This window comes from Ascaphus truei, chromosome 21, assembly GCF_040206685.1.
Source record: "Ascaphus truei isolate aAscTru1 chromosome 21, aAscTru1.hap1, whole genome shotgun sequence".
NCBI lineage: Eukaryota > Metazoa > Chordata > Amphibia > Anura > Ascaphidae > Ascaphus > Ascaphus truei.
In genome coordinates this window covers 15,234,130-15,260,684 of record NC_134503.1, presented here as the reverse complement: position 1 = coordinate 15,260,684, position 26,555 = coordinate 15,234,130, and the positions used below count along the sequence as shown (strand labels likewise).

Below are 26,555 nucleotides of genomic sequence, written 5' to 3'. Positions count from 1 at the left end.
CTTCACTCGCTCTTCCGGCAGTGAGGGCGAGGCTCCCGGGACCAACCCAATGGTGGCTGGATTTCAGGATGACTTAGATCCCGACGACAGGGTGGGAGTGAAGGCCTCAGCTCCCGCTGTGATCCCCAGCAAGAACATCACACTGTCCAGCGATGAAGAGGAGCTGCCGGCTCATCCCACTGTCCTGGTCACGGCCGATGAGGACATCGACTCGGAGCCCGGCAATCGGTGGGTTGGGTTGGGTCAGGAGACTAACGGCTTCTTGCCAGAGTCGCCACAGATGACTATTTCAGGAGTCACTTGCAGGCTGCACCCCCTGCAGAGGGTGCGCGTGTGTCTAAACCAGCGGTGCGCATACTGGGTGGTGCACCCCTCACGGGACGCATGAGATTTTTCTGGGGGCGCGTGCGGTTGCAGAGGCCCCGCGCTCTTCCCCAAGGCATTAAATTAAATGCCTGGGGATCGATTGAGGCCCTGTAACACTCCACTTACAGTGATTCAGCCGGCTCCAGGACGCGTGACCATGGCATCGCGGGGTCATGTGAAGTCACGGTTGCCACGGTGACGTGAAATGAAGCCGCTGATCACATGACGTCACACGAACCCACAGGCGGGGGGGCAAGCCAAGGAGGAAAGACAGCGGGGGGCACAGCAAAAAAAGTTTGCACGCCCCTGGTCTAAACCATCCCTCCCATTTTATATTCTCTGCTTGAGACTTTTCCCTGACCTAAAATGCCCTGCCTGTATTTTGTTCATATTTCGATTCACGAATGTATCAGTTTTTTTGTCACGGTTTGTGACCGTTGCTGTAAAATGCACTGCAGAGATATCTAGGAGAAACCCCTGATTTTAGGGCAGCAGTCTCTACCAAAAATAGTAAGAGAATGCAGACAATCATAAAACCAGCATTTATATAGTTAAATAGTAGATGAGATTGGAAAAAGACATACGTGCATAAAGTACAACATATGCTAAATTTAGACGGCAGATACTTTATCCTATATTTGTACTTACAGTACTGTATATTGATCCAGAGGAAGGCAAACAAAAAACCCCAGTGACACATCATCTAATGATCTCTCATAAAGGGGAAATAAATTCCTTCCTGACTCCAAGTATTGACAATCGGATTACTCCCTGGATCAACATCCTTCCCATGTTTACTTATTTGGTATATCCCTGTATACCTTTCCTTTCTAAAAAAGATGTCCAACCTTGTTTGCAAGATATCTATTGTATCTGCCATCACAGTCTCCATGGGTAGTGAATTCCGTATTTTAACTGCCCTCACTGTGTATTCCTTACTGTAAAGAACCCTTTCCTTTGTTGCTGGTGAAATCTTCTTTTCTCCAACCTTAATACACTCTAGCTGGCCTACTTTTCACCTTTGCAAATTTTTGGACGGTATTTATTGTATCTGCCATCACAGTCTCCATGGCTAATGAATTCCACAGTGTAACTGCCCTTACTGTAAAGAAACATTTCCTTTGTTGCTGTGAAATCTCCTTTCCTCCAACCTAAAGGGATAACCCCGAGTCATTTGCACTGCCCTTGGGATGAATAGTTCTTTTGACAGCTCCTTGTACTGTCCCCGAATATATACATTTAATCACAAACATACTACTTTGGTGAGTGCGACTTGGTTTTCTTACTAGAAAGAAAGATTGGACTCCCTGTAGCAATCACAAGCATAATGTTGCATCTTCACAACATCGTCTTTAACCCCTTGACTACCCTAAGGTCCAGCAGTGTAGTACAGAGCGGTTCTGGCCCATTTACCAGCTACAGGGTAAATCCCAGTTTTGCAAGGAGAGTGCTCTATACAGCCATACATTGATAGACTGGAATAGAACATGAGTGGGGTCCAATCCTCAAGGGCCACCAACAGGTCTGGTATTAGGGATATCCATTCTTCAGCACAGGTGGCTCAATCAGTGGCTCAGTCTTCTGAGCCACTGATTGAGCCACTTGTGCTGAAGCAGCGATATCTTTAAAATGTGACCTTTTTGTGGCTCTTGAGAGCTGGAGTTTGCCACCCATGGAGTAGAAGAATCCAGTGGGGTTTTGATCATATGTAGGAGCCCTCTTGAAACATCCCTGCTTGGGCACTTTGCTGGCCTATGACTTGAAGCAGCACAGGCTTTTAGCAGAGTGAAAACATTTGTTTTAACAAATCCCTTTCCAGGATGTGTATACGAGGCTAGGAAACGAGTCCTTGAATTCTTTCCTACTGCCCGTGTTGTAAGTGTGAGCAACGAATCTCAAAGCACCTTCCAGCGTGGGAACCTTTTCTATCGGTCGATTCAGCAAAGTAAACATTACTTGAATTTACCCAATTGTCATTTAAAATGCTGTATTACATTTATTTCAACAAGATCCTGTAGTTGTCATATTAAGCAAAATACTTTGGTAGGAAACATATCCAGGCATCCGCTTTCTGTGATACCTTCTTAATGGAATATCAATTTTGTTTTAGATTTGCTACCCTTCTTTCTTAAACAAGTCCTAATTAAATGAGGTTATCCCTTAGAAGCGTAAACAGTTTTAGTCCGTTAAAAAGGACCTATTAAAAGCAGGAATGCTCCCTATCTCTAGCTTCTAAGGCAAGGTAGCGTAAACTTTTTGAGCTGCGCCCCCTGCCAGCTCGCCTCGCGCCCCCCCCCCCCCTTCACTTGTGTGCAGCGTCAAATGACGGTGACCCCATTTCCATGGAGACGGGCTGTGTGACGTCACCCCGCATGACACCGAGGCGTCATTTGACGCCGCGTTACCATGGCGACGCATCGCAGCGTCTGAATCGAGGTACGTTTTATTGCCCGCGCCCCCCCACTTTGTGCACCGCTGTTCTAAGGCATCATTTAGAGTACAGGCACACGCAACGGAGCGCACGGCGTGATCCCTGCACGCTGCTGTTGAGGCGTGGCCGTGACGTCACGAGGCTGATTCACCCTCATTGGCTAAAACGCTCGCTCACGTGACGCAGCCGTCGTGAGGAAAAAAAACGAAATTATTTGTCGGCTCAAAAATGGCCGTCCCAATAGAGCTACTGCATTTTGTTCACGCCGCACGCGCACTATAATCGCGCCCTTAAGTTACACACAATCTGGAGCGAGCTACATTCTAACCTTCCGGGCACTTTAATATTTGACCACCAGCCTAGATCTCTTGAATGAGGCATGAGATTTACAAACTAAAAACAGCTTTGCCAAAATGATCAGCACAAACTGCTGCTGGAAAGTAAAGGCCGCTGCTGCATTTGGAAGACACATGTTGGAATGTTGAACGTGGGTTGAAAGTAGCTCGTCCTGGAAGTAACGCAGCTTTCTGAAAGCAATCTCAAGTGAGCAATATAAACACGTGTTGTCCTGATTTCTGAGTTTCATTGTTCAATCCTATGGCGTTTATGATTTAAATCATTTTCGTGTATGTTACTACACAGAGCTACTGTACTCCTGTTCTCAAGACACCCCCCCCCCCCACCCCCCAGCAGGTCATGTGGTAAGGATATCCCAGTTTCAGCACAGGTCACTCAATCAGTCCCTGCTTCAGCACAAGTGGCTCAATCAGCCACTGATTGAGCCACCTGTGCTGAATCTGTGGTATCCTTAAAACCTGACCTGTTGGTGGCCCCTGCTCTAGTGCTTCATCCTAATCATTGCAATTGTAGAGCTTCTCCTGTACAATTCCTTAGCAATGTAAAGCAGCAATCTCCCTACTCGTTCTTGTTGGTAGTTCTCATTTTTGAACCCCCATTGCTTTGATTATTTTTTTGACAGGGTGGGAACTAAGGGATGCCCCGGAGCTAGACCGGGCTATTTTCAGCTTCAGGGACCAGCCCGGTACCAGAGATACTTAGGGGTGACCAAGTTTAAATCTTGTCCAGGGTGAAAAGCCAAAGCTTGGACAAACAGGAAGCAGGCTCCCTATTGGACAGCCATTTAAAGCCCCCTTTAAATACCAGGAAGTAATAAGTATCTCGGGAACCTGGGGGGGGGGGGGGGGGGGGTTCAGGGGCTGAAAACAGTGCAGTTCCAAGCCTGTAAAAATGGTTGGTTAGTTAGGGGGAATTGCTGCTTTAAAGGCCTCCAAGCAGCGCCTAATGAGAACAGGGTGGGCCGTGTGGCGTTAAAGCAAAACCAGTTCAGGAAGAAAGTAGCAGTGAGAGCTTTTAGTTGACTGGAAGTCACATTTGTTCCCGTTTAGAATTGGCAATTTCTCACCTATTTTTTTATTTATAATTGCTATTAGAAGCAGCAACAACAAGATAGAACAGCTGAGTGATAAAAGTCCTATTGCTAATCGCCTAATTGTGTATTTTATGGCCCAAGGGGCTTTGCAGAAGCCTAATGTCACATGTTGCTGACACACCAGCCCTGCACGTGTTCGGTCTCGCTCACTGCCATGCCGTGTGCGTGTTCGGTCTCTCTCACTGCCATGCCGTGTGCGTGTTCGGTCTCTCTCACTGCCATGCCGTGTGCGTGTTCGGTCTCTCTCACTGCCATGCCGTGTGCGTGTTCGGTCTCTCTCACTGCCATGCCGTGTGCGTGTTCGGTCTCTCTCACTGCCATGCCGTGTGCGTGTTCGGTCTCTCTCACTGCCATGCCGTGTGCGTGTTCGGTCTCTCTCACTGCCATGCCGTGTGCGTGTTCGGTCTCTCTCACTGCCATGCCGTGTGCGTGTTCGGTCTCTCACTGCCATGCCGTGTGCGTGTTCGGTCTCTCACTGCCATGCCGTGTGCGTGTTCGGTCTCTCACTGCCATGCCGTGTGCGTGTTCGGTCTCTCTCACTGCCATGCCGTGTGCGTGTTCGGTCTCTCTCACTGCCATGCCGTGTGCGTGTTCGGTCTCTCTCACTGCCATGCCGTGTGCGTGTTCGGTCTCTCTCACTGCCATGCCGTGTGCGTGTTCGGTCTCTCTCACTGCCATGCCGTGTGCGTGTTCGGTCTCTCTCACTGCCATGCCGTGTGCGTGTTCGGTCTCTCTCACTGCCATGCCGTGTGCGTGTTCGGTCTCTCTCACTGCCGTGTGCGTGTTTTGAATACTTTAGGAAATCGTCCCAGGCGCATCAGGGCAGCAAGCAAACCCGGCCAGAGAGGAACGTCCGCTCCCAGTGCCTGCTGCCCACAACAGCGCTGGCTCCACCGGCCCCAGCCAAACCCAAGCAAGGCAAGGCCGGCGTCCAGGAAGAGTCCGAAAGTGACCTGGAGGGACCCATAGCCACGCAGCTGCTCTCCTTCATCATGGACGACCCAGATTTCGACAGTGAAGATTCAAATCGAGTCACCAAGAAGCAGGTGAGCAGCAGCTACACAAGGCTGCGGTTTATGGTGAATGGTAAAACGTTGCATAATACATCTCATAATTCTTACAATGATTGCTTATTTGTGAAGCGCCAACATATTCCGCAGCGCGGTACAATGGGGGTCCAGAGTTCTGTATATTACATACATGGTTACATACAAGTGAGGATAAACATGCACAAGCAGATGCAGAGAGGTAATGGGGGCCCTGCTCCTGAGAGCTTACAATGTGGAGGGGATGAGGGACAATGTTGAAACCAGAAGGTAAGTTGGCTGCTCATTGTAGGTTAATGTGTGGCTCAGGTTAGAACAGCGGTGCTCAACTCCAGTCCTCAAGCATCGCCAACAGGTCAGGTTTTCGGGATATCCCAGCTTCAGCACAGGTGGATCAATCAGTCCCTGCTTCAGGGATATCTCTGCTGAAGCTGGGATATCCTTAAAACCTGACATGTTGGGGGGTGGGGGGGGTGGGGACTGGCGTTGAGCACCGCTGGGTTAGAATATGGCCCAGTCTGACAGCTGAAGCCATGGTTTGGGGGAGGGAGGGGATGTTACATAGGGTGGAGATTGGTACAGCCACACAGATTGTCCCAATAGAGTTGGAGGGGAGAAGGGAGTTGGATGTTAGAGGTGTATTTGTATGTTGTATAATTGGTTTGTTTGCATGGCAACGCCCGTAGATTAATTTAAATAGCCCCACCGCTAATTTTTCTCCATTTTTCTTTGTATAGACACTAAAATCCTTTATTATTATTTTGTTACAATTGCATTTCAGTTTGAAGTATGGGTGGGATTGCTGCTTTCAACTTAGATGTCGTTTCCCCATATTCTTTTATTTTACTCTTCTCACAAATGTTTTGGTGACACATCAAGATGTCCCATCCAATCACTGTTGAGGAGAGTAAATCTTGTTCTGTGCCCGCAGGATGTGTTCCCCGTGCTGAACAATATGTCAGACAGCTCTGATGAAGAACCTGCCCCATCGCAGCCTCAGCAGCTGGCAAAGCCCATTGTACCCACCTTTAAAGTGAGGGAGGAAGCAGACCTCTTTGGCCTGGGATTTGAGGAGAAAGTGGCCAGGGACAGCAATGAAGACGGTATGGAGATCTTAACAGCTATTAAGGGACAGGAGATAAAAGGCAGTGCATACAGAGGGATCTGTGAATGTTTCTATGAATATGATCACGTATACGTGTGTGTATATGTGTATATATACATATACATATATGTACATACACACAAATATATATATATATATATATATATATATATATATATATATATCTTATACTATATTAGTGAAAGCACTGTATGCCTGCATGCATGCATGCCTGCCTGCCTGCTGGATGTCCGGTGTCCCTAGGGGAAATCTCATTGGTCCCTTGGGCCGCCCCCGCACACCTCTCATTGGCCTGAGGCGGAGTGACGGCCCAAAGGACACACACACGGACACACACACACACACGGACACAGACACACATACGGACACACACACACTCTCTCTCTCTCTCTCTCTCTCTCTCTCTCTCTCTCTCTCTCTCGGGGGGGGTGTACATTAGCAGCATGTATAACCCGGGGGGGGGCCCCCCTCACATACCCGCCGGAGCCTCCGCCTCTTCCTCCCCGAAATCAGCCTCCACACCCGCGCGCACCTCCTCCTCTCCCCGTGTCTCCCGCGCTTTCAACCCCCCCCCCCCCCGGCGCCGCTACAGTCAGCGGGGGAGCGAGTGCCCGGGACACAGCGGGGGAGCGGCCACAAGAAGCTGCCTCCCGCCTCAGTTCCACGTGGGAGCGGCCGGACGGGTGAGTGAGCGGCCTTCACCCACCCCTCACCCCCCTTCAAATCACCTCCCCTCCACCCCCCCCCCCCCCCCGGCGCCGCTACAGTCAGCGGAGGAGCGAGTGCCCGGGACACAGCGGGGGAGCGGCCACAACAAGCTGCCTCCCGCCTCAGATCCACGTGGGAGCGGCCGGACGGGTGAGGGAGCTGCCGGACGGGTGAGTGAGCGGCCGGACGGGTGAGGGAGCGGCCTTCACCTCCCCTCACCCCCCTTCACCTCCCCTCACCCCCCTTCACCTCCCCTCACCCCCTTCACCTCACCTCCCCTCACCCACCCCTCACCTCCCCTCCACCCCCCCTTCACCTCCCCTCCACCCCCCCTTCACCTCCCCTCCACCCCCCCTTCACCTCCCCTCCACCCCCCCTTCACCCCCCTTCACCCCCCTTCACCTCCCCTTCACCCCCCCACCTCCCCTTCACCCCCCCCCCCCCACCTCCCCCCACCCCCCCTTCACCCCCCCACCCCCCCTTCACCCCCCCACCTCCCCTTCACCCCCCCACCTCCCCTTCACCCCCCACCTCCCCCTTCACCCCCTCACCTCCCCTTCACCCCCCACCTCCCCCACCCCCCCTTCACCTCCCCTCCACCCCCCCTTCACCTCCCCTCCACCCCCCCCCTTCACCTCCCCTCCACCCCCCCCCTTCACCTCCCCCCCCTTCACCTCCCCCCCCTTCACCTCCCCTCCACCCCCCCCCCCCTTCACCTCCCTTCCACCCCCCCCTTCACCTCCCTTCCACCCCCCCCTTCACCTCCCTTCCACCCCCCCCTTCACCTCCCTTCCACCCCCCCCTTCACCTCCCCTCCACCCCCCCCTTCACCTCCCCCTTCACCTCCCCTCCACCCCCCCCCTTTACCTCCCCTCCACCCCCCCCCCCTTCACCTCCCCTCCACCCCCCCCCCCTTCACCTCCCCTCCACCCCCCCCCTTCACCTCCCCTCCACCCCCCCCCCCTTCACCTCCCCTCCACCCACCTCCCCTCCACCCTTCACCTCCCCTCCACCCCCCCCTTCCCCCCACCTTCCCCCCACCTTCACCCCCCCTTCACCTTCCCTTCACTCCCCCCTTACAACCTCCCACCACCTCCACCCCCCTTCCCACCTCCCCCACCCCCCTTCCCAACTCCCCACCACCTCCCCCCCCTTCCCACCACCTCCCCCCCACCCCCCCCACTTCCCACCACCTCCCCCCCACCCCCCCCCCCCTTCCCACCACCTCCCCCCCACCTTCCCTTCCCCCCCACCCCCCCCCCCTTCACCTCCCTTCCACCCCCCCCTTCACCTCCCTTCCACCCCCCCCTTCACCTCCCTTCCACCCCCCCCTTCACCTCCCCTCCACCCCCCCCTTCACCTCCCCCTTCACCTCACCTCCACCCCCCCCCCTTTACCTCCCCTCCACCCCCCCCCCTTCACCTCCCCTCCACCCCCCCCCCCCTTCACCTCCCCTCCACCCCCCCCCTTCACCTCCCCTCCACCCCCCCCCCCTTCACCTCCCCTCCACCCACCTCCCCTCCACCCTTCACCTCCCCTCCACCCCCCCCTTCCCCCCACCTTCCCCCCACCTTCACCCCCCCTTCACCTTCCCTTCACTCCCCCCTTACAACCTCCCACCACCTCCACCCCCCTTCCCACCTCCCCCACCCCCCCTTCCCAACTCCCCACCACCTCCCCCCCCTTCCCACCACCTCCCCCCCACCCCCCCCCCTTCCCACCACCTCCCCCCCACCCCCCCCCCCCTTCCCACCACCTCCCCCCACCCCCCCCCTTCCCACCACCTCCCCCCCACCTTCCCTTCCCCCCCACCCCCCTCCTTCCCACCACCTCCCCCCCACCCCCCCCCCATCCCACCACCTCCCCCCCACCCCCCCCCCCCCCCCCCCCGTTCCCTGAGGCGGAGTCACGGGCCAAAGGACACACAGGGACACAGACACACACACACACGTAGACACACACACACACACGTAGACACACACACACACACAGACGTAGACACACACACGTATACACACACACGTATACACACACACACGTATACACAAACACACACACGTAGACACAAACACACACACGTATACACAAACACAAACACGTAGACACACACACACATAGACACACACATAGACACACACGTAGACACACACGTAGACACACACGTAGACACACACGTACACACACGTACACACACGTACACACACGTACACACACACACACACACACACACACACGTACACACACGTACACGTAGACACACACACACACGTACACGTAGACACACACACACGTAGACACACACACACACACACGTACACGTAGACACGTACACACGTACACGTAGACACGTACACACACACACACACACACACACATGTACACGTACACACACACACACACATGTACACGTAGACACGTACACACACACACATGTACACGTACACACACACATGGAGACATACACACACACATGGAGACATACACACACACACATGGAGACATACACACACACACATGTACACATACACACACACGTATACACTCACACACGTATACACATAATGTATACACACACACACATGTATACACACACACACGTATACTCACACACACATGTATACACACACACACATGTATACACACACACACATGTATACACACACACACATGTATACACACACACATGTATACACACACACACACACGTGTATACACACACACACGTGTATACACACACACACATGTGTGTACACACACACGTGTGTACACACACACATGTGTACACACACACACATGTGTACACACACACACATGTGTATACACACACATGTATATACACACACATGTATACACACACACACATGTATACACACACACACATGTATACACACACACATGTATACACACACACACACATGTATACACACACACATGTATACACACACTCACACGTATACACACACACACACACACATGTATATACACACACATGTATACACACACACATGTATACACACATACACACACACACGTATACACACACACACACACACATGTATATACACACACATGTATACACACACACATGTATACACACATACACATGTATACACACACGTATACACACACACACACGTGTATACACACACATGTGTATACACACACATGTGTATACACACACAAACATGTGTACACACACACAAATGTACACACACACACACACACACACACACACACTTATACAGACACACACATACAATGTATACACACAAACATGTATACACACACACGTGTATACACACATGTGTATACACACACACGTATACACACACACAATATATACATACACACAATGTATACACACACACAGTGTATACACACACACGTGTATACACACACACGTGTATACACACACACGTGTATACACACACACATGTGTATACACACACACGTGTATACACACACACGTGTATACACATACACACACACGTGTATACACACACGTACACATACACACACACACACATGTATACACACACACATACAATGTATACACACAAACATGTATACACACACACACCCCAGCACCACCACATCAGCACACCGGTATCCCATGCCCCCCCAGCACACTGGCATTCTCGGCTCCCCACCATTCCCAGCCCCCATCAACACCATCAGCACCCACACATCGCCACCTTTGCACCTCCCCCATCGGCACACCCACATCCGCACCCCCACATCAGCACCAAACCCTCCCAAATCAGCACATACAATCACCATCAGTACAGCCATAGCAGCACTACCACCGCACATGGGCCGCGTGGACCACTCCCCACCCAAATGCCACACCCCACCCAAATGCCACACCCACACCACAAACATCCCGGGCAACGCCGGGGCTCTCAGCTAGTATATATATATATATACACACACACACACATACATACATACATGCATACATATACAAACACACGCGTATATACATGCACGCTCGCAAGCATCCCTGACTCGGTGCTGAGTTTTTTTTTGTTCTCTCCACATTCAATGAATACTTTGTGGGTTGTGCTACTTCCTTATTATCAAGACACAAACGTGTCTTTAATCCGGAGGCCCAGGCCGAGCACACTCCTATATCGGTGCCCCCTCCTCACTGTGCTCATGAATTTCAATCTATCTCAGTGTCTGAAGATGAGATTGTACAGGAGATCCTAACACTAAAGCTAAACAACCAATGTGGGCCTGACCCATTGCGATCTAAGTTCCTATGTCTTGATGCCCCAGTCATTGTCTCCGTAATCAACTCTATTTTGTCTTCTGGACAAATCCCTAAGGGCTGGAAAACCGCCAGAGTTCTCCCTGCTTTCAGACGTGGCGACAAAAACGTTGTCTCCAACTACTGATCAGTCTCTATTTCAGCGGTGCGCAAAGTGGGGGGCGCAACCCCCTGGGGGGGCGGGAGATTTTGCTGGGGGGGGGGCACGGGCAGTTGCAGAGGTCCCGCGCTCTTACCCCAGGCATTTAAATTAAATGCCGGGGGATCACGTGAGGCCCCTGCAACTGTTTACTTACTGGGATTCAGCTGGCTGTGTTGCGTCGCCATGGCAACGCGTCGTCAAACGACGCCGCAACACCATGTAAAGTGACGTCGCAGGCGTCAAATGATGCCGCGGGTGACATGACCCCGCAGCGTCATCTGACGCGGATGAAGGTAGGCGTGGGGGGGGGCGCGCAAGAGCCGAGGGGAGAGAGACAGGGGGGCGCAGCATTAAAAGTTTGCGCTCCCCTGCTCCATTCCACCTTTTATTATGCAAAGTCATGGACAATTGTGTTCATTCCCAACTAAGCAACTTTGATGTGAAGACACATTTTCTTAGGCAATTCTAATCTGGCTTCTGACCAAACCACTTCAAAATGTGCAATGAGATCCAGTGTGGAATGGGACATAGACAGTTCACTGGTGCTGCAATATGCCTGGATTTTTTAATGCTGTTGACCACACTATTATGTTAAAAAAAAAAAGTTTCTGTACTCTGGTATTTGGCTGCATGCTTTAAACTGGTTTATCTCTTATCGGGAACATCCTGATCAATATGTGTCTATCTCAGTCTCCAACTATAACCACTTGGATGTTACCTGTGGGGTCCCCCAATGCTCTCTTTTGTGGCCTTTTCCTGTCTTTATAAATGACCTGCCCACAGTTTGTGAGACCACTTCTGTGTGTGTGTGTGTGTGTGTGTGTGTGTGTGTGTGTGTGTGTGTGTGTGTGTGTGTGTGTGTGTGTGTGTGTGTGTGTGTGTGTGTGTGTGTGTATACGTGTATACATATAGCTATACAAACGTGGGATTGTTAGTTTATTTTGGATCCTGACCAGGTGATCTTGACTTGTCCAAGGTCACTGCAAATCTTACATTCCTGGCTCAGTGCTTTGACCGCTGAGCTCCTACACCACGTACAGCAGTGAGCAGCGCCTGTGTGTTACTTTGTTTTTGCAGATAAGGAGAGCAAGATTCCAAAGGAGAAGAAGAAAAAGAAGAAAAAGGCAAAGGAGGTGAAGTTCCGATCCCACCAAAATCGCCAATCTCATTCGTCTCGAACTGTCCCAAGGCCAAGTTAGACATGTACAGTGTAAAACACGCTCGCCTCATCCATCTCTGTCTACCCTCAGCTAAGTAACATACAAACATCTGAGCTCCTTCCCATGGGTAAAACTCGGGGTGTAGTCCTCCATTCACCAAGTATTGCCGAGGTTTGTATCGTTATACCTCAGCAAAGACTCTCGCAGCGCTGCACTGTTGGTATGGTTTTCATGGCCCTATTCCAGGTGCAGTTCTATATAATCTGTCCCATACCATACCGTCCTTGCTGTATTATGCATTTCATGTCCATATGCAATCAAACCAAAGTATTTTAGTGAGGCAAACAAAACCTAGAAGTAGCAATCTCCCCCCACCCCCTACCCCACCCAGAAGCCTGTATGAGCTTAACTCCTATAATGTTAGTATCTTGCCCCGTAATCATATCCTGCTCTTTAAATAAAAGGCTTAATTTTAAACTCCCAGGCACTTCATATATATTTTCGAAATGAAGCATGAGATTGTAAAAATACAAACCGTTTTCCAAAGGGCAAGATGCGATCTGTTAAAGTAAGAAAATGAAATAGAAACAGAAAGGAGATCGGCGCGGTGCGCTGCTGTATGTACTATATAAATGTATTTTTTATGTTATCTCTCTTTAGGGCGCCTATTGTTCTCATTGAATCATTATTGCCAATGGAGTTAAACAATAGCTATGTTTCTGCCCCCAGAAAACAAAAGCATACATATGTTTTTTAATCTGCACATTTGATTAAATCCTAGGCAGAACCCTGTATTTTTGTGCCCGGGGACGTTACACTCCGCGCCTCTCCACCCCCAACTGATGGCTGAGTTTCAAGGGGCATTTTCTCAACGCTCCGAGGCCTTCGTTCCGTATGATATGACCCGGAAGCCCCATTGAAGTGACTAGAATTTCCGAGTCAGATTGCACGGAATGGCAATCTCTGCGCGTTCACAATATGCCCTGAAAACCACAATAAACTTAAATCTGCGCCCCCCCGGGGCATCTTCCCAGCTCGCCCAGCCCTAGTTCAGCCCCGGCATGATAAAACAAATGATAATAAGCAAACATCTTCCTCCGCAGCACAGCAGAATGCGGGTGTGAAGACTATATGAATAAAATAACAATATTAACATACACTGGTGCAGTGGGAGGGCCCTGATTCATGGAATTTCCAACTAAAAGGGAGAGACATAATGTAGAGGAGATTGGTTTGTTTATAAATACTGCTCGTTATGAAGCCAGCAGCAGAAATGCTCTTAGCTTTGTAACACAGGATGGTTATGGTACAGTAATACAGATGCAGCCAGGACGATTGTCGCGTATGCAGCCAGGAAACTGCAGTTGAAAACAGCCTGACCGCTTAGAGATGCGCAGAGAGAGTGATTGCGTCCGTCTGTTCTCACTGTGCAGCTCTTCCAGACTGCTGCGGCCCGCTCGGATTAACACAGCGGCATTCCCATTCAGAAGCCGGGACCCCCGCTGTGTTAGTGGGCCATTCCCCTCTACTCTGCACTTGGCTGTGAATGCTCCGCGGTTCACCAGCACATGTACGGGGCAGGGTGGAGATGAAGCTGGCTACATTTGTATGTAGAATTGTTGAAAGGTGTTACATTAGTGATTTGTTAAAATGGGTAGAGAATGGGTTATGGGTCTGAGGGCTGTCCATGTATTTCAACTTTAGTGTGTGTTGCTATGTGGAACTGCAGATCCACATTGGACACAGCTGATCTGCTCTCTACACCCACATGTGTGCCTCGCGTTTCGCTTTCTGATATCCCTGGATGTTGTCTCTTCTCTACCGTCAGGCACCAGAGGAAGACAAGGCCACCAAGAAGAAGAGCCGGCCAAAGAAAAGCAAAGAGAAGGAAGAGGGGAAAGAAGAGAAGAAGAAAAAGCCCAAAAAGAGCAAGGAGAAGGACGACTTTGATGAACTGGAGGCCTTCCTGGGGGGTGGCGGGGCCACCCAGCCCCGTTCGGGAGGCGATTATGAGGAGCTTTAAGGAGGGGAGGCACCTGGCACTCCTGTTACCTGCGCACGGACCACATCTTCCACTCCATGGGACCGGAGGCTCTCATTAGATATATATGCCAGGAGGACATAGACCTGGAGCAAGAAGACAAGCTCGTACTCATTCCCCTGACCCACTGTCTTTGTAACCCCTAAGATGCTACAAGAGAACAGCAGGAACCTTCCAGCAGTGAAGGGGTTAAAGCCGCACTTTGTGTTCACAGGGCAAAAAAAAACTCAACTGGAAACAAAATGAGCATTCTGCACTATATAATGGTACTGAACAACTCTATACACTTCCATATACTTCTACTTAATCCTCTCTGTGCTTTCTCGCTCGGCACTGAAGGGGTTAAATAAATGTATTTTAGGCTGTCTAACACACTCACTGGACTCCAATATCCTTGTTTTTTTTGTGTGTGGTTCTGATACGGTTACCTTATAACTTAGTCATTTAGTTGGCTGCTTTCTGCACGATATGGTTTCCATGATTTGTGTTAAACCAGGGGCGGCCAACGCCAGTCCTCAAGGGCCACCAACAGGTCAGGTTTTCAGGATATCCCTGCTTCAGCGCACGCTGATTGAGCCACCTGTGCTGGAGCAGGGATTTCCCCAATACCTGGCCTGTTGGTGGCCGTTGAGGATTGGAGTTGGCCGTCCCTGTGTTAGACAGCAGTTCGTGCTCCAGGTTTACGTAGGGAGGCCCAGAAGCTGCAATTACCAACGTGTCGGTACTGTACTAATCTTGGGTTCCCCGCTCTTTAAAACAATTCTTCGAAGTGTATAGCCATGCTTAGTATTCATTTATTTTGCAGCAAGTTCATTTTTAGACTGACCGTGAGCTGCTGTTTTTGAAGATCCATTCCCATCGGTTTTGTTTGTGTCCATCTTTCCAAATGTGGGTGTGGATCCACTTACTTTCTTACCACGGGAAGCCCTCGGTTTAGGAGGACATTTACCGGAGAAGTGCGTATAAATGGACGCCGGCGTCTTGCAGGGATGCTCATTATTCACCTCTTGCTCTCTGGCAATGCTGCCGCTGACCATTTACAGTCACCAGATAACCAGTACTTCAACACTAAATATCTCTCAAACGGGGAGTTTCCTGATGATCCTCCAGTTGAGTTAAGAGTGTAAAAATATCCCCCGCAGTGAAGGGGGCTGTTCCTTTAACTGAGCGGAAAGAGGTGACAATTATTAAGAACATACTGATTTCTTTGCATATTTCCTGTAGTTGTAGAAAGATTGTGTGTTTGGAACACTCCATGGTAACTTCCTTTGCTGTCATTCCCATGCGTTTGACATGATACGGTACTTTTAGGATTTGGTAGACCACATGTTACCAATGGGTTGCTGGCTTCTAGCACTGAAGTCCAGGCTGATTCTCTAGGTATGTTCCTGTCCAACAAAGTCATTCCAGCTGCATTTACCAACTTGGTAACCACAGCTAATGTGCTTCTGCTGCCAGCTCATTTCAAGTACTTGCAGACGCGTCATAATGTGGAACGCTTCACCTCCCCATCTCCTGCCAGTGGACCCCAAGACAGTGGTGCTATGTTGTTGACAAGTTGGTGATTTCCCCTCACAATTGAACATATTGTAGCACCTCTCCTATGACTGCCTGCAGGCAATAAGACATCCTGGCTAATGGTATGCCTGGGATTGCCCTCCTATCACTGTGATTGCATTGACTTCACTGTAGCATTGCTGACAAGTGACACAGGGATAGACTTCTTATCAAAGATCTTTTTTTTTTATGTCTTTGCACATTGCAGGAATTTGCTCACCATTAAACACCAGAAATAGCGGGGCATGTGTCTGATTAGCATTGTAGAATTTCACTTGGTTATGAAAGTCTACGGCTGTTTTCATATATCACATGCAAGCACAGCCATAAAATTGGATGTCATGGGGTGTGCGTATTTAGGAACAATGACCTGGCTCGGAGATAGAAATGTTGACTTTTAAACCCCTTTCTCATTATGTATTAAGAGTATACAGTATAGCCATCAGTTGTTTTGTTACCGCTGGATCATGCAGTCTCATACATAGCAATAAGGTACAGCAGGAGTTGCATTATTCCAGTGCTGGTGGAGATGCACATTTCTGTGTCTTGTTGTTAACAGCGATGTTTTCAAAGCATATCGACATCATGAGATGAAATAGATCATGTACAAATCATTCCCCATTGATGTTCCACTGGAGGGATACAACTCTCTTCTTGTCACAGAGCTGTACCCCTCTTCCTTTTTTTATACAAATGGTTATACTTCCCTTCCTTTGTGTTTTGTGTTTACTTAAGACCTTTCTCCACTGTCTATAGAAGGAAGCCCATCCTTTTCTAGTTAGCAGCTGACCCAGTAGAACAGCAGCAGCCACCAATACTGGATGGATTGGGCTCTGCTGGATACCCCTATTAAATGGGTACAGCTCAACCCCGTTATAACGCGATCCGTTACAACACGAATCCGCTTACAACGCGATGCAAGCGTGGCTCCCAATTTTAGTTTTTATGATTACTTTACAATACGATTATTGGTGTCTTATTGTACTTTATTGTACAATGCATACAATTGTACATTATTTCTAACGCGATCCGCTTATAACGCGATGTGATTCTTTGGACCCCAAGCACAGCGTTATAAGGGGGTTGAGTGAGCTGTATCTTCATTAAGTAGGGTAACATGCAAGTCAGTGGAAGCCCTGAAACATTAATATGGGGCAGAAGAATTGAACAACTAAGAAATCAAGTGAGGTCTCCCAATTCTTCACTTACTAGAGGTCCATGGGTCAAGACCATGGTTGAACGTCTCAATGACTGAATCTGATCTTCGGCAATTAGGTTTGCAACTGCATATATTCCATGATCTGTGGATGCCCAATGCTCTAAGTGCAACCTGAAAAGATTTAAGAGTACATGTCGCTTGATTGTTACCTGACCACTAAAAACAACCATAAAGTGCAATTGGGCCTCTAGCTTTTTTCCATGCACGCAGGGATTCATGTGATTTGGACTGGTGCAGCATGCAAGGTTATTCTATTGCAGGAGCGGCCAACTCCAGTCTTCAAGGGATACCAACAGGTCAGGTTTTAAGGATATCCCTGCTTAAGCACAGGCAGTGCAGTCAACGACTGATCCACCGATTGAGCCACCTGTGCTGAAGCAGGAATGTCCTTAATACCTGTTGGTGGCTCCTGAGGGCTGGAGTTGCCCGCCCCTGTTCTATTGCATAAAGGACACTACGCAGAGTCTGCTATACTGTTTAATGAATACACCCACCTGTATCTCATTGGAAACATGATAATAAATGACAAATACATTTTGTGTAATGTCTTCTGTTTTGTGCAGTCGCGCTTGTCATGGTTATATTCTGTTCATCTCGCTCAGAGCGACGATAGAAAAAAAGAACAGAACCAGCTGAAATATGTCGGCTTTGTAATGGTTTTAGATTAGATCTGCACTGGGAATGGTACCCGAGCAGTTTGTGGAATTCGTGATCTATGAAGGAGGCTCATTTTTCAGTTGTCTTATGTATTACTGTACTTAGAAACCTTTTCTTAATTTGCAGTCACCTGTTTTGCAAGTGGGAATTGGTCAGGCAAAAGGACAACTAACTGCAGGTTTATCAATGTTAGTTAAAAATTCATATTGACTGCATTTTGTAAGCCTCCAGCAGTGGTTTCCAACCCTTTTTTTTGGTTAAGGAACGCTATGTGAAATTCTGAGGAACCCCAACCCTCTCTAATAGCGCATCTGAGACCTAATGCATTATAAGGAACGCCAACCCTCTCTAATAGCGCATCTGAGATCAGATGCATTGTAAGGAACCCCAACCCTCTCTAATAGCGCGTCTGAGACCAGATGCATTCTAAGGAACCCCAACCCTCTCTAATAGCGCGTCTGAGACCAGATGCATTGTAAGGAACCCCAACCCTCTCTAATAGCGCATCTGAGATCAGATGCATTGTAAGGAACCCCAACCCTCTCTAATAGCGCGTCTGAGATCAGATGCATTGTAAGGAACCCCAACCCTCTCTAATAGCGCGTCTGAGATCAGATTCATTTTAAATTCTTCTATATTTGGAACAATTTTAAAATGACCTGAAAAATTACAGGGAACCCTTCAGGGATGCCCGGGGAACCCAAGGGTTCCAAGGAAGCCTGGTTGAAAAACACTGACCTACAGTATATAATCAAACCATACATGTATTAAAGTTCTATTTTTAATGCAGGTATCTGTTTCCAAGGCAACTGATGCATATCCCAACCCCTTATCCAAGATGCTTATGGTAGATCGCTCATGTATAGTGGGCATTGAGTGACGATCCTCATGTTGCTACCCTTTTGTCGCTAGCATTTCCCTGCATAACTACTGCTTGCAGGTGGCTCAAAACCAGCACAAATGAGGTTGATGCATATATCTATGATATAGATAGATACTGTACTGTATATTTTCCTATTTGCGTTGTTTTAATGTTCACAAAAGGTTTGCCAGTCATGCAGCACATACAGAGATTTAGACCAGAAATAAAGAGTTGGGAACAACTTTTGAATCTTGGCTGGTATTCATTGAGCCATGTTATTCCAACGTTTTGGCTGTATGGGACAGCTTTCATCAGGGACGCCTCTTGCATAACGTGCTGTCCTATACAGCCGAAACATTGAAGTAATGTGGCTCAGTTAAAAAAAAACAGAACAGCCTGCATTGCGTTTAAAATATATATATTTATTTTATTTTTAATTACAGGATGACAGCAGGGGGGTCTCCGGAGCTGAACTGATTTACTTTCAGTTCCGGGGACCCCCTGCTTCCAGAGATACTTACCTTCATAGGGGTGCCGGTATCTCTGGAGTCAGGGAACTGTGTGCCTAATATAATGGCGGCTTTAAATCTCCCGCATCATGCGGGCCAATAGGAAACTATGGCGTCCTCCTTTGCGGCTTCCTATTGGTCAGCGTCACCAGGATGTTTATCTGCGCAGAGATACCTGCACCCCCTAAGTAAGTATCTCTGAAAACGGGGTCCCCGGAGCTGAAATTAATGCAGTTCAGCTCCAGAGACCCCCTGCTTCAATCCTAAAATTAAAAAATTATTTTAAATGCAATACAGCCGGTTCTGCTGCTTTAAACCACTGGAGATTTAAAAAAAAAAAACACTCGTGTCCAACTCTTCTCTCACTTCTAGACTAGTATCTGATCAGGACCTAGACCAGATGGTCCTCTAGAGATGAGAGCACCTTCTTTGGGGACTCTTGATTATTTGAACAGGAGTTCTGGCGGGTACCTTGTTCTCATCGGCAGCACATTTGCTCCAAGATTCGCACATAGATCTAGCACTGTAGAAAATCAAACCATGAAGATGCTATATGTTCCAGAATGGACGTACAATCTAATATTTATACCCAAGATACCATGAGATACTGGCTTCATCCATCTGCAGCAAGCCAGATTTGCAGCAATGCGTTGCTATGAAATGCAGTGCTATCTGCAGCAAAGGGGTTAAGACCAAGGGGAAAGTAATGCAGCAGTTGTTCTTGGCATGGTATCTGCTAGATTTCCATGTTATGATGCGTAGTATGGAGCCCCAATATCTTTCAATACCTCCTGCTCTCTATCCCTGCTCTTTCACTATACTCAATCCTCCAGCACCATACTGTATGTTTCCTTCTCTATATACCACTCTTACTCCAACTTCATTCATCTCTCCTGCTTAACTCCATTCCCTGACAACCTCCTACTTTGACAGCACTTTCTTATTCAACTTTGTATGTCTTCCCTACCTGTCTCTCTGCTTCATTGCTCTAACTCATTCCCCTCTTCCTCCTGTCTATTTTTATTTTCTCTTCCTCCACTTCTCCATCCCCTCCTCCTCTCTCTGTATCCCTGAATTCAGCCAGCTGGCACGTCGCTTGTTCTATTCTCTCCTGAGAATGACCTTTGCAGATTCAGAGCCCATCTTGGCTTTTGCTGCTGGAGAGCAGAATAATTACTCTTGACAATTAAAAGCAAAGTAGGCCAATTCCAGGCTGCTAATGACCCACAACTCTCTCCTGCTCACCAGAAACCAGTAACTGCATAAACCCACGGAGATGATATTCAGAGCGTGGACCAGGTTATAGGCAGTACTATGATGCTAGAGGTATAAAACAAGAAACAAAGAAGTCCAGAGCAACATCCAATGTGACAAAAATACAGTGAAATACCTATATATCCCTTGAAAAGGGTCATTTAGTTAACTCTTTGGCCAAAGCATATAAGCCTGCGAGTTTATTTCAAGGCATGACCAGTTTGCAGGTCCTAACACTAACTGATTAAAATCCTTATCTTATACTATATTAGTGAAAGCACTGTATGCCTGCCTGCTGGATGTCCGGTGTCCCTAGGGGAAATCTCATTGGTCCCTTGGGCCGCCCCCGCACACCTCTCATTGGCCTGAGGCGGAGTGACGGCCCAAAGGACACGGACACGGACACGGACACACACACACGGACACACACACACACACACACACACACACACACACACACACACACACACACACACACACACACTCTCTCTCTCTCTCGCTCTCTCGGGGGGGGGGGGTGTACATTAGCAGCATGTATAACCCGGGGGGGGGGGCCCCCTCACATACCCGCCGGAGCCTCCGCCTCTTCCTCCCCGAAATCAGCCTCCACACCCGCGCGCACCTCCTCCTCTCCCCGTGTCTCCCGCGCTTTCAACCCCCCCCCCCCCGGCGCCGCTACAGTCAGCGGGGGAGCGAGTGCCCGGGACACAGCGGGGGAGCGGCCACAAGAAGCTGCCTCCCGCCTCAGTTCCACGTGGGAGCGGCCGGACGGGTGAGTGAGCGGCCTTCACCTCCCCTCCACCCCCCGGCGCCGCTACAGTCAGCGGAGGAGCGAGTGCCCGGGACACAGCGGGGGAGCGGCCACAACAAGCTGCCTCCCGCCTCAGTTCCACGTGGGAGCGGCCGGACGGGTGAGTGAGCGGCCTTCCCACCACCTCCCCCCCACCCCCCCCCCCTTCCCACCACCTCCCCCCCACCCCCCCCTTCCCACCACCTCCCCCCCACCTTCCCTTCCCCCCCCCCCCCCCTCCTTCCCACCACCTCCCCCCCACCCCCCCCCATCCCACCACCTCCCCCCCACCCCCCACCCCCCCCGTTCCCTGAGGCGGAGTCACGGGCCAAAGGACACACAGGGACACAGACACACACACACACGTACACACACACACACACACACGTAGACACACACACAGACGTAGACACACACACACGTATACACACACGTATACACACACACACGTATACACACACACACGTATACACAAACACACACACGTAGACACAAACACACACACGTATACACAAACACAAACACGTAGACACACACACACATAGACACACACGTAGACACACACGTAGACACACACGTAGACACACACACACACGTACACACACACACACGCACACACACGTACACGTACACGTAGACACACACGTACACGTAGACACACACACACGTACACGTAGACACACACACACATACACGTAGACACGTACACACGTACACGTAGACACGTACACACACACACACACACACACATGTACACGTACACACACACACACACACATGTACACGTAGACACGTACACACACACACATGTACACGTACACACACACATGGAGACATACACACACACACATGGAGACATACACACACACACATGGAGACATACACACACATGGAGACATACACACACACACATGGAGACATACACACACACACATGTACACATACACACACACGTATACACTCACACACGTATACACATAATGTATACACACACACACATGTATACACACACGTATACACACACACACACATGTATACACACACACACATGTATACACACACACACATGTATACACACACACACATGTATACACACACACACACACACGTGTATACACACACACACGTGTATACACACACACACATGTGTGTACACACACATGTGTGTACACACACACATGTGTACACACACACACACGTGTACACACACACACACACATGTGTATACACAAACATGTATATACACACACATGTATACACACACACACATGTATACACACACACACACATGTATACACACACACACATGTATACACACACACACACGTATACACACACACACACACACATGTATATACACACACATGTATACACACACACATGTATACACACACACATGTATACACACATACACACACACACACGTATACACACACACACACACACACACACACACATGTATATACACACACATGTATACACACACACGTATACACACACACACATGTATACACACATACACATGTATACACACACACGTATACACACACACACACATGTGTATACACACACATGTGTATACACACACATGTGTATACACACACAAACATGTGTACACACACACAAATGTATACACACACACACACACACACACACACACACTTATACAGACACACACATACAATGTATACACACAAACATGTATACACACAAACATGTATACACACACACGTGTATACACACATGTGTATATACACACGTATACACACACACAATATATACATACACACAATGTATACACACACACAGTGTATACACACACACGTGTATACACACACACGTGTATACACACACACGTGTATACACACACACGTGTATACACACACACGTGTATACACACACGTACACATACACACACACACACATGTATACACACACACATACAATGTATACACACACACACCCCAGCACCACCACATCAGCACACCGGTATCCCATGCCCCCCCAGCACACTGGCATTCTCGGCTCCCCACCATTCCCAGCCCCCATCAACACCATCAGCACCCACACATCGCCACCTTTGCACCTCCCCCATCGGCACACCCACATCCGCACCCCCACATCAGCACCAAACCCTCCCAAATCAGCACATACAATCACCATCAGTACAGCCATAGCAGCACTACCACCGCACATGGGCCGCGTGGACCACTCCCCACCCAAATGCCACACCCCACCCAAATGCCACACCCACACCACAAACATCCCGGGCAACGCCGGGGCTCTCAGCTAGTTTACCTCTATAATTAGAGGCAGGATGGTCCTGGCATTGAACCTGTCACAACCAGCTGCATGAAAAGAAAACCTTCTTACTTGGAGAATGGGGAGGGGCGAACTTTAAACCCTGGGTGAGAGGAGCCACTAACCTCCAAAACAGCTGAGACCAGCTGGACAAAGTTAACAAACACACAGATACCCAGCAAGCTCTCAGAAACCGGTACCTGTGTGTTTAGGAAGCTAGAGGGTTGGTTAGCAGAAGGAGGTATTCAACCTCTTAAAAAGCCAGAGGGTGCAGAAACGTATATATTTCAACGCAAACATATGAAGTGTCTCGACACGAAGGGGAAACTAGAAATATAACTGTCAACATCAAAAAAGAAATGGCAAAATGTAACTGCTACAAGTAAAATTACCACTACCGTTCTGTGGAATATGTTTTGCGCTTGAAAATTAAATAAGAATCCACGTTAAACTGAGAAAGAAAATCACAATTGCTCCTCTTTTTTTTTTTTTTTTTAAGTTTAGAGTTTTACTTTCTAAATGTTTTTTCATTCTTGAAAAATGTCTGGTATTTAGGATCACTTTGTTACGACACAGCAGGACCTTTTGGTTTTGATATGCTCCCTCAACATGCTGCATAATACTCCACACATATTACCATTATTAGTGCTCTGGTTCTTTTCTAATTTCTGAATTGATCAGAAATTAAAAAAAAGAAGGTAAGGACATTTTCCTCTTTGTCAAAGTCAAACCAAACAGACGGGCCCAACATAATGTGGTTTATGTGGTTTATGCCTTAAAGTGCTATAGCTGTTATCAGCCATTAATGGCCATCCATGTGCATGGTCGTCAACGATTGATAATGTCCATCACACCTAAGAGAATGCATCCCTATGTATCAAGCAATCAATTAACTACATATAGTCTGTCAATTTGGTCCTACCTTTCACGTCTAAAATCTTGATAATAACTTTTTTGTGTCAAGATTTTTACAATTTACATCATTTTCTTGGTCAGATGATGATTACATTAACTCCAACATGGTGGTTTTGTTGAATAATTCTGTAAGAAGAGTATTAAGAGTCAGTGATATGCGGATAAGCTCAGCCTGAGTGCAGCAAGAAATTACAAGGCGGATTCATTAATGTGTTGTAAACAAAATGTCCAACATTAGTCTTTTTTTGAAAGGAGAATGCCGAGAAGAGTCCGTATTGGATACGATCTGTCAAGTATCGTGCAAGAAGACTGGGGATGGCCAGGGATACGTACCAAGTTCTGTCGAGTATCGATCTGTATTTTGAAAGGCAAATGCTAGGAGAGATCAGTGACATGGACAACTGTCCAACCACAGCTTATGTCCAGTAAGAGGAATACTATGTAATAAATTCTGGTCAGCCTTAACTTGTGTCCTGGAAGAAGAATGGTACCTACCTACTTCCAGATCAGTCTAATAACGGTCCAGTCTTTTCCTCAACCAGTACTGTTGACCTGGAGTTACTTGGCATGTATGAGAGTGTTATAAGTGGTCATGGATCGGTAACATGTCCTGCACAACACATGATCATAGTTTGAAGAGGGTAGTTAGGGGAACCTGTCCTAGATCGAATGTATAATGGAGGCTTTAGTCTGTGTGCAATTCACTATATAGAATATTCAAGTTCAAGCGCAGGGGAAGACCTCAATGCGTTAAAGAGCAAAGGAAACGTAGTAGGGATAAGGAATGTCTATATACACAAAATATGGTCGACATCCTAAAGTAAGTGGCCTGACAAATTTCACTCTAGGAATGAACCTCACTCCTTGAAGTTATCTCCCGTAACCTCCAATGGGAGTCTCTCACTCATTAAAATGATTTGGTCCAAACGGCACTAATTCCTACTGCTTATCTACGAAGCAGACCGTATCCTGGCTGCCGGATACCCCCAGTCCTAGGATCACCAGCCCCTGTGCCTTCCAGCTGCTGCCGATTATCGCAGTCACATAACGGCTGATAATATTTGGTTGCTTCTATTTCAGCTGCACATACAAAGAATGCGTTGCTAGGATACCTGCTATACTCCCCCCAACCCCCCCCCCCCTTCCTCCAGCACGCGGAGAAACCCTCATTTTTCCAGTCTCTATATTTAGTTCTACTGTAAATCCTTTGGAAATACTCCCCTCACGAGTCACGACAACCTCCCCAGATCCTGGGTCCCTCGGCCTACATTCCGGTTTGGAACTCTATAGCTAGAGTTAACACTTTGGAGTCTGGTGTTCTCAGGGCTGGTATTTTATGCCTGACATACTATGGCCGGGTTCTTCAACTGGTGGCCTGCGTGGGACCTCCGATGCGGTCCTTGGACTCTGCTAGGGTTGCCAGGTGGCTTCTCCGAAAATACTGGACACAATGGTGAAAGGTGCTACGCGCGCTTGAGACACAAACCCCTCTCTTCGCTCTGTGGTGTTTCCTCCTCTCCTTGGCCCCACCCTAAGGCTCCTGACACCACCTCCTGATTGGCTGCATTTCCCAGCAGCAGCCAATCAGGATGGAGGAAGCTGCCCCGCCCCCTCGCAACAGCCCTGCTCTCTCCCTGCTCAGGGAAATCCCTCGGCCCTCCAAAGCCGGTCAGGTTACTATGTCTTTAGAGGTAATTCAGGACACATACATGTCCAGAGAGGTAATACTGAAATACACATCCATGTCC

The 26,555-nt window shown here is 48.8% G+C and overlaps 1 protein-coding gene across 4 annotated transcripts in view; it reads left to right on the top strand.

Moving 5' to 3' along the window:
• Positions 1-18,058, top strand: part of RABL6 (RAB, member RAS oncogene family like 6) — a 47,196-nt gene extending 29,138 nt beyond the window's left edge. For all 4 annotated transcript variants that reach the window (XM_075579089.1, XM_075579088.1, XM_075579090.1 and 1 more), the window contains 5 exons: positions 22-228; positions 5,047-5,293; positions 6,225-6,396; positions 12,620-12,675; positions 14,531-18,058. In XM_075579089.1, coding sequence (XP_075435204.1) covers positions 22-228; positions 5,047-5,293; positions 6,225-6,396; positions 12,620-12,675; positions 14,531-14,725 — 877 coding nt within the window. In that variant the 3' untranslated portion in view covers positions 14,726-18,058. The remainder of the gene's footprint in view (positions 1-21; positions 229-5,046; positions 5,294-6,224; positions 6,397-12,619; positions 12,676-14,530) is intronic.
• Positions 18,059-26,555: the final 8,497 nt, after the last annotated feature.